The sequence below is a fragment of the Peromyscus eremicus genome, chromosome 20, assembly GCF_949786415.1.
Source record: "Peromyscus eremicus chromosome 20, PerEre_H2_v1, whole genome shotgun sequence".
Lineage (NCBI taxonomy): Eukaryota > Metazoa > Chordata > Mammalia > Rodentia > Cricetidae > Peromyscus > Peromyscus eremicus.
Window position 1 is genome coordinate 21,096,375 of NC_081436.1, and position 9,835 is coordinate 21,106,209.

The window sequence follows — 9,835 nt, forward strand, 5'->3', positions numbered from 1 at the left end:
CAGGCATTTACTTTACTAAATAAAATAAATTCCATTTCTAGAGCTAAAGAATACAATAAGCGCTGGGCAGTGGTGGCGCACGCCTTTAATCCCAGCACTCGGGAGGCAGAGCCAGGAGGATCTCTGCGAGTTCAAGGCCAGCCTGGTCTACAGCGCGAGATCCAGGACAAGCACCAAAATTACACAGAGAAATCCTGTCTCAAAAAACCAAAAAAAAAAAAAAATACAATAAGTTTTTCTGCTCTGCTTGGTGGGTTTTTACTTCTCTGAAACAGAGGTGACCTTGAAGGAGTAGTGCTGGGATTAAAGGCGTGCGCCGCCGCCGCTGCCACCACCACCACCACCACCTGGCTCGTTAATTTATGTTTTAACAGCTAGTTGGGAACAAGCCTAAACTAAGGCCAAGCTATCAAACTATAAGAAGTCTCTGTGTCGCACGCCTTTAATCCCAGCACTCTGGAGGCAGAGCCAGGCAGATCTCTGTGAGTTCGAGGCCAGCCTGGGCTACCAAGTGAGTTCCAGGAAAGGCGCAAAGCTACACAGAGAAACCCTGTCTTGAAAAACCAAAAAAAAAAAAAAAAAAAAAAGTCTCTGTGTCATTATTTGGGAGCTGGTGGTCCAAAGAAAGTTGGGCTATACATGCCTTTATTCCCAGCACTCGGGAGGCAGAGGCAGGAGGATCTCTGTGAGTTCAGAGACTGGTTGATCTACATATTGAGTTTCCCAGCCAGGCAGAGATGATTGATCCCTACCCACTGTAGAGTCAAACATTATCTTGAGACAGGCCTATAACCATAGCACTGGAGAGGGAGAGGAGGCAAGAGGTCTGCTACAAGTTCAAACCAGCTACAGCTAGGGTGTGGCCCTAGGTCAAAACACAACAAACCAACCAACTAGCCAACTCATTATGTATAATTAGCATATTCTAATGAGAAAATTAAAGTAATAAAACCCTCAGTCACTACTAGGGAGATCTAGAGTGGTGAACTAGGATACCAAGTAGGTAAAATAATAACTGTAAATTTTCATAAAGCACATCTAAGAAGCAAACAATAAGGACATACCTAAGACTGGATTAGAATACATAGATTTCATTCCCCCAACAGTGGAGGCTAATTGAACCAAATAAGTCAGAGATATAAAACAGTACCCAACAGAGATGAGGTGCAGTCACTGAGACAATCAGCAAGCATTTTTTGGAAATGTTTGGAGATGGTTTTGTTTTGTTTCCTTTTAACAAGTCTTATTAGATGTGCAAAAGATAAAGTTTAGTGTGGGGAATGAAGGATCTGATTTGATATTCACTCTGGGTTTTTTGTTTTTTGTTTTTTTTTGCATGGTTTCTCTGTGTAACAGCTCTGGCTGTCCTGGAACTCACTCTGTACACCAGGCTGGCCTCAAACTCAGAGATCTGCCTGCCTCTGCCTCCTGAGTGCTAAGATTAAAGGCATGTGCCACCATTGCCCAGCTATATTCACTTTTATTATTATTGTTATTATCATTTTATTTATTTATTTATTTATTTACTTAGTTTTTCGAGACAGGGTTTCTCTGTGTAGCCCTGGCTGTTCTGGAACTCTGTAGACAAGGCTGGCATGGAACTCCAGAGTGCTGAAATTAAAAGAATGTGCCACTACCACCTGGCTTCTATATTCACTCTTTTAAAAACAAAAGTTTCATTTCCTGTGTATGGGTGTTTGCCCGAATATAAGTCTGTACATCACAGTGCTCATGGAAGCTAGAAGAGGGAGTTGGATACCCCTGGAACTGGAGTCATAGTTGTTAGCTGCTGTGTGGGTGCTGGGAATTGAACCAATATTTTATGGAAGAGCAACCAGAGTTTTTTTGTTTGTTTGTTTGTTTGTTTGTTGTTTTGTTGTTTTTTGTTTTTTGTTTTTTGTTTTTTGTTTTTTGTTTTTTGTTTTTTGTTTTTTGTTTTTTGTTTTTTGTTTTTTGTTTTTTGTTTTTTGTTTTTTGTTTTTTCGAGACAGGGTTTCTCTGTGTAGCTTTGCGCCTGTCCTGGAACTCACTTGGTAGCCCAGGCTGGCCTCGAACTCACAGAGATCCGCCTGGCTCTGCCTCCTGGGTGCTGGGATTAAAGGCGTGCGCCACCACCGCCCGGCCTAGCAACCAGAGTTTTAGTGCAGCATTAAGGGGCAAGCGTGCGATGGTGGCTCATGCCTTTAATCCCAGCACTTCGGGGGCAGAGGCCGGCAGATCTCTGTGAGTTCGAGGCCAGACTGGTCTACAGAGCAAGTTCCGGGACAGCCAAGGCTGTTATACTGAGAAACCCTGTCTCGAAAAACCAAAAAAAAAAAAAAAAAAAAAAAAGGGGGGGAGGATTGGGGCAAGGCGCTGGGCAGAAGAAAGCAGGTGTGTTATTAAGACTCCAAACACAACCTCACTGTCATTCTGTAATTATCTCCCCACTCCAAACCGACTGTAGAAATCACCTAAGTGAGTTCTAACTCCACGCTCCACCAGAAATATTGATGAGGCCGATCTCAAGAGGAAGAAAATATTTACTTGGAATTTGACTAACACTGGGGGATTAGACAGGTGAGTTTTTATTTTGTTTTCTTGAGGAGGAAGACAAGGTCTCATGTAGCCCAAAGCTGGCCTCGAACTTGCTATGTAACCGAAGCTGGCAACGAAATGATTCTCCTGCCTCATTTTTCAAGTGCTGGAGTGACAGACTGGCCATCACCTCAGGCCTGAGAAGACGACTTTCAAAGGGTACACGACGTGCTTGAAAAAGAAAAAGAAAAACAAAAAAAACCCAAAAAACTAAAAAACAAAACAAAACAAAACAAAACAAACAAAAAAAAAAAAAACAGGCAATAGCTGGGCGGTAGAGGCAAACACCTTTAATCCCAGCACTTAGAGGAGGCAGAGGCAGGTGGATCTCTGTGAGTTCCAGGCCAGCCTGGTCTACAGAGCTACAGAGAAACCCTGTCTTGAAAAACAACCCTTTGTATTGGTGTGCCACTCCCGAATGTTTACTTATATTTTTTGGTTTATTGAGACAGGGTTCCTCTGTGTAGCCCTGGCTGTCCTGGAACTCACTCTGTAGACCAGGCTGGTCTTGAACTTACAGAGATCCGCCTGCCTCTGCCTCCTGAGTGCTGGGATTAAAGGCGTGTGCCACCACCGCCCGGCTTCCCGAATGTTTAATTCATAGTTTGGGCCAATCATTTATACTAGGACGCTAACAAAATCCAGTAAAAGCCGTTCCTTCAACCACAGACGACTTCAGCCCTTGAGCACTGTGGGAACGGCGCCGGGGCGACGTCACCGCGCACCCGGAGTGACGTCACTTCCGCTTCCTCCCGCGCAGGAAGTGATTTCCGCTCCTCTTTCTGCGCCGCGTTTCGGCCCGTCTGGAGTTGGGCTGTTCTCGAATCGCGGCGAGGCCGGCGCACCGCAGCCATGGTGAGTGAGCGCGTGGGGCCGCCAGCGCGCGGAGCGGGGGGCGCGGGCCTCGGTGCGCTCCGTCCCGCGGGAGGCGGAGCGCGCGCGCCATCTCGCCCAGCCCCGCCATGGCCGACCTCCGGGTCCCGGGTTAGAACTCGGGCGGCAGAGTCGAGAACCCGGGCGGCCGGAGCCGGCTCCGAGCTCCGTGGCCCGATCGGTTTTGCAGCGGTGGGCGTGGCTAGAGGCCGGGCGGGGGGGGGGGGGGGAGAGGCCGGGCGCCGCGTGGGAAAATGACCGCCCCACGTGGGGTGGTGGAGGTGTCTGGAAAACTCGGTCTCCATTCCCTTTGCCTTATTTTTTTTTTTTTCTTTTTAAACGATCTCTAGAAGATGACGAGAAATCACGGGATTGTCAGCCTCTGCCCACTCCTTTCCCACGCCCGGGGTTTGGGAGAGTGGCGCCGTGGGGTCTGCGTCTACTGTCTATGTCTGTCAGGGGCTAACACGGCTTGGGGAATTCAGGGGCGTTTGGTTTTTGTTTGTTTGTTTGTTTGTTTTGTTTTGTTTTAAGTTTGGGGTCAGGGAGAATGTGGAGTGACCCCGGCTGGAGGCCCAGGAAAGATTCCTACGGTGAGACTCAGAAATCGGAGGTCCTGCTTGCACCACGTGTGACGATAACGCTCGATCGTCGCCACTTTAATGTTGTCGAGAGAGGGTTCCAGGTCGTGTTTCCTGTTGTGACTAGTTAGGATTGGAGCATAGTAAGGAGGAAAGAGTTTGGCGAGCCCTTTCACGTCTGTACTGAGATTTAATCCAGCACTTGGGTTCCAGATCGGTTTTGGTAACTTTCGCGCCCCCTCCTCCGAGGTTTAGGGACTGGCTGCATCTGGTTTGAGGAAGCCTCTAAGCCAGGGCTAAACCAGTGAAGAGTTTGAGATCCGGTGCTCTCCGGTTGAACTGTGCGGCAGTTTGCACCGGCTGTGAAATGGGGATAACGAGTTTCTGTAATGTTTGCAATGCAGTCCTGCATCCCTTAAGGACGGGTGCGCTCCGGCTTGGACTCTCATCCTCCTGCCTCAGCTAGGATTACAGATGTGTGCCACCACACCAAAGCTGGTCGGTCAGTCATTCTTAAAACCAGGATGCTGCTGCCACAACAAGTGTACTATCTACAGTAACCTCTTTATAATACACAAAAAATAATAAAGTATAGTGTGGTAAATAACATAAGCCAGTAACGTCAAGTGGCAACTTTTAATGTACTGTGCGTAATTTTATGTACCACTGTATACAACTAGCATAACTTTTTTGCTAGAATTTCAAAGTGGCTAGTGTCACTGGCCTTTTTCAGCTCCGTTGGAATTTTATGTGAGCAGGGTCTTGTTGACAGAGGCATTATTAGGTTATGTATGGCTGTAATTTGCTAAATCAAAATCATGCGTGTAGCCGGGTGGTGGTGGTCCACGCCTTTAATCCCAGCATTCGAGAGGCAGAGGCAGGTGGGTCTCTGTGAGTTCGAGGCCAGCCAGGTCTACAGAGCGAGTTCCAGGACAGGCTCCAAAGCTACCCAGAGAAACCCTATCTCTTAAAACAACAACAACAACAAAAACAAACAAACAAAAAAAACATGCATGTTTGACTGTCAGGTATACAAGGAGATCAAATTGATCAAGCTAGGGATTCAAGTTGGCTAGCCTGGGCTGTATAGCAAGCCTTGTCTCAAAAAGGTGTGGGCTGAAAATACAGATCCAGTGCTTTGCTAGCATGCGCAAGGTCTTGAATTGCCAGCATCACAAAAACATGAAATTAAGTGGTTTAACTTTTGAATTTTTTTTTCCCCCAAAGCGGAGGACCGAACCCAGGGCCTTGCACTTGCTAGGCAAGCGCTTTTACCACTGAGCTAAAATTTTGTAATTATGGGTATATGTGTGTGAGTGTGTGTGTGTGTGTGTGTGTATGATTGCTCTTGCCCTTAGGGTCCAGAAGACAGCATTAGAGTGGTCAGACCTGTGTTAATATACATATTCTGTCTGTACTTGGTTGGTTTCTTGTTGCATTGCTAGGGGCTGTTTTTGAAGTTGGGTGTCATCTATCCCTAAAGTAGAGGGTGGGGGGTGGTATGCATGTGTATGTGTAAGGAGGGAACCAAGCTGGTCTCAGTCATTGATAGTTTGTAATTATCTGAAATACCTTCTGGTCTCACAGACAGAGGCTGATGTAAATCCGAAGGCCTATCCCCTCGCAGATGCCCACCTCACCAAGAAGTTGCTGGACCTCGTTCAGCAGTCATGTAACTACAAGCAGCTTCGGAAAGGAGCCAATGAAGGTGAGATAAGCACTGGGTGATGCTGGGGTGCTGAAGGCCCCTGTTTTCAACAGGGATCTCCTGGATTTCTAGTTTGGAAGAAGGGCTGGATGTTTTATTTTCACTCATCTTCACCATCCTTCACTTTCTATTTTACTTTGTGGAGGCAGGTCTTGGTGTGTTCCCAGGGTGGCCTCGAACTCCCCAACCCAAGCAGTCCTCTTACCTCAACTTCTTAAATAGTTGGGCTAATGTGCACTCTAGAAGTTCTTTACCGACCAATGAAAGATCCATTTGGCATTAGATGCAAAAGGTAGTTAGGATGTAGAGCCATCAGTGGTTAACATTTTGCTATATTTGCCTTTTCTCTCTGAATATATAAATGTATTTTAGCCCAGCAGTGGTGGCGCACGCCTTTAATCCCAGCACTCGGGAAGCAGAGGCAGGCGGATCTCTGAGTTTGAGGCCAGCCTGTTCTACAAAGTGAGTCCCAGGAAAGGCGCAAAGCTACATAGAGAAACCCTGTCTCGAAAAACAAACCAAAAAAATGTATTTTATTTATTTTTGTGGAGCCATTTGGAAAGCAGTTGTTAAAACTGTATGAAGTTTTACTCTTTAGAACTATCAAAAAGAAAAGGATTGTAATGCTTTTCAGTATTTGGCAACTGTGGGATGCATGAATTTCAGTGGTTCTCAGAAACATTTTTCTTTTGTGTGTGGAGGGGAGGGGGTGGAGTTGCAGGGTAGGGGCAGACGGGCTGAGGAGTTTTTGTGTTTTGTTGGTTTGTTTGTTTGGGAGAGCCTCACAATTTACTAAGTAGCCAACCTTGAGCTGATCCTCCTGTCCCTCTCAAGTGCTGGGATTATAGGTGTGCACTGCCATGCTTAGTTTGTTGAATGAACAATTTTTCAGTGGACTTTATATGTGCCATGACATTTCTGCCTAGAAAAAAGAAAACCAAATAGCTTTCTGTAGTAGAGATTTTCTTTTTCTTAATTTATTTTTATTTCCATTTATGTGCATTGGTGTTTTTACCTGCATGTATGTCTGTATCAGATCCTCTGGAACTGAAATTACAGACAGGTGTGAGCTGCCATGTGGGTGCTGGGAATTGAACCCAGGTCCTCTGGAAGAGCAGTCAGTACTCTTAACCACTGATCCATCTCTCCAGTTTTTGTTTTTGGTTTGGTTTGGTTTTTGTTTGTTTTTTGAGACAAGAATTTCTATGTGTAACAGCCCTAGCTGTCCTGGATCTTGCTCTGTAGACCACGCTGGCCTCGAACTCACAAAGATCCTCCTGCCTCTGTCTCCTGAATACTGGGATTAAAGGAGTGCGCCACCACTGCCCGGCCGAGCGGCTTTGTTTTTAAGATATTAATTAAAATATCACGTTTGAGATTTTAGGGGACCCTGAAGAAATGGGAGTCTTTTACCTATGTTGTGGGGAGAAGGCAAAGCAGACTACTGCTCATGGGCCTGTTCTGTTGTGTCCTCCATTCTTGGCGGTCACATACGAAGGAAGGTGTGGACTATGGAAGGCAGGCCTGCTGTGAAGGAGGATGGGGCGTGTAGCTGTTTGAGGATCTTTTTGGATTGAATCTTCTCAGAAAGTGAGGTTTGCACAGAGAACTGAGGCCTTGGGGACAGGTTAAAACTATAGAAGCATTACTTTGTGCTGGTATATCCTTATGCTGAGTGGGTGAGAAAGACACTGAGGAAGGATTAAGTATTATTACATTACAGGGCCGCTCCAGGCAGAAAATTGGTTTTTGTTTTGTTCTCTCCATGCCCCAGGCCCCCTTTGAGACAGGGTCTCAATTATGCAGCTTTGGCTTTGGCTGTCCTGGAACCCACTGTGTAGACCAGGCTGGCCTCGAACTCAGACATCTGCCTCCCAGCTGCACCACCTCGCCTGGCTTGTCCTGAGCATTGTGTCCTTGTATGGGTTACTTTTTCCTTACTTTGCTGTGGCTGCTCTGCCCAAGCCCCATGTCATCTGTTGGCTTCATGTTCTGTCTCAACAGCCACCAAAACCCTCAACAGGGGCATCTCTGAGTTCATTGTGATGGCAGCAGACGCTGAGCCCTTGGAGATCATCCTGCACCTCCCACTGCTGTGTGAAGACAAGAATGTCCCCTATGTATTTGTGCGCTCCAAGCAGGCCCTAGGACGGGCCTGTGGGGTCTCTAGACCTGTCATCGCCTGTTCTGTTACCATCAAAGAAGGCTCCCAGCTAAAGCAGCAGATCCAGTCCATCCAGCAGTCTATTGAAAGGCTCCTGGTGTAGGCCTGTGGCCTCTGCCCTTTCCTGTCTACTCCCACCCCACTTGTGTATCATATTGTCTGTTAGCATGCGGTATTTTCAGCCAGTTTCTATTATAAATATTGTACTACATCCGGTTTTTGTATTTTTTTGTTTTGTTTTTTTTTGTTTTTTTGAGACAGGGTTTTTCTGTGTAGCTTTGCGCCTTTCCTGGAACTCACTTTGGAGACCAGGCTGGCCTTGAACTCACAAAGATCTGCCTGCCTCTGCCTCCCGAATGCTGGGATTAAAGGCATGCACCACCACTGCCCAGCTCGGTTTTTGTATTTTTGTCTTACAGGGTTGTTTTGTCCCCATCTCCTCATCCTCTCTTCTACCATTTTTTAATCTTTTAAAAAAGTGAAATGATACCTAAGACAGGTGGGAGGCAGAATGTCACCATTTAACAGCAGGAATAACCAGGAAAAACCTAAGCCAGGGATAGTGTCTATTTTCACCTACAAACTCATTCCTCTGTGCAGGGTAAGATGAAGTAACACTGGTCCCTCATGCCTTTGCATACAAGATCTCCATAAATGTTAACAGGACTGAAGATCTTTGTTTGGGGAGCAGTCCCTCCCGCCCACCACACCATCATTTGTAGAGGAAGTTTGATAATGTTAAGCCTATGTCCAAGTGCCATCTATTAATGTTTGTGTGTTTTTGATATGTGTAACCTTATATTCTCACCCGTTCCCTACTGAGGGTATCAAGGCAGTAACAAGTCAAAGGGATGGTCTGCAGACTCAGGCAGCCTGGGTGAGTTTGACTTGCCTGGATCTGAGAGTGACAAGGACAAAATAGTCAGTTCGTGCTGGAATAAAGGACTCTGGGGCTGGAATTTACAGCAGTGACAATGCTATCAGGAACATCCTGTCCTTGGTTGAATGGGGATTTTTTTGTGGAGCCATTTGACACCCACTTTGGGAGGGAGGCTTTATCCTTTTCCTCCCACAACATGGGTCAGATGTATTCTCTATCACATGAAGAGAGTGATAATAATGTTGTTCATTCTTGAGCATCCTAATAAATATGTTCCTACTTCATGTTAAATGAAATGGCAGCAGTGCCTGACTTTCAGTTTTATTAGCTAATATTTGAAATGAAATGCTTAGCGTTCTAGGGCAGTTGTAACATGGGGTGGGGGAGCCTTGAGACATGGACTGGGTGTGTAGACCAGGCTGGCCTGAATTCTCAAGAGATCCCTGCCTCCACTTCCCATGCTGGAATTACAGGTATGCACCACCACTCCCATTTATTGTTTTGTTTCAATGTGTGTTGGTGTCGGGGCTCCAGCCTAGGGCTTATCTCAAGAGAAAAAAAAGCGGAGGGCTATGTGACTAGAGAGGTGGCTCACTGGTTAAGAGCAATTCCCAGCAACCACATGGCAGCCCACAGCGCTCTATAACTCCAGGGTCCAACACCCTCACACAAACATACATGCAGGCAAAACACCAAAGCACATAAGAGTAAAATAATATAGAAAAAAAGGAGGGGCTATGTAAAGCTATCACATATCACACAAGTTTCTGGCTTGGTAGTTCAAAATTCTCTTGTACAGATGCAGTCACTGAAGTGTTACATTCTAGAACAGGATTTCCTAACACAAGTTGGTTTGCAGGGACCCATTTGTAGGGCAGCCTGGCAGGCCTCTGCACACTAGATGGCAGTAACATTCCACCTCCACTCCTAACCAGAAATGATCCTACATTAATCACTGTGCCCTGGGAACAAAATCACCCCCAGTTGAAAACCACTACTGGCAGTCAGTCAGGCACAGGCAGAATTAGTGTTGGCAACTGAACTGCCACCTC

The 9,835-nt window shown here is 46.3% G+C and overlaps 1 protein-coding gene across 1 annotated transcript; it reads left to right on the forward strand.

Annotated features, from left to right (window-relative positions):
- Nucleotides 1–3,262: 3,262 nt before the first annotated feature.
- Snu13 (small nuclear ribonucleoprotein 13) lies at nt 3,263–8,114 on the forward strand. Its single transcript, XM_059247167.1, has 3 exons — nt 3,263–3,432; nt 5,619–5,739; nt 7,744–8,114. Exons 1-3 carry the CDS (start codon nt 3,430–3,432, stop codon nt 8,004–8,006), a joined length of 387 nt encoding a protein of 128 aa, XP_059103150.1. The 5' UTR covers nt 3,263–3,429; the 3' UTR covers nt 8,007–8,114.
- Nucleotides 8,115–9,835: the final 1,721 nt, after the last annotated feature.

What these genes read in the sequence shown, in the direction of transcription:
- Snu13 (XM_059247167.1), top strand. An exon ending in TCGGAAAGGAGCCAATGAAG is followed by an intron (nt 5,740 to 7,743) that starts GTGAGATAAGCA and finishes CTGTCTCAACAG; the next exon opens with CCACCAAAACCCTCAACAGG.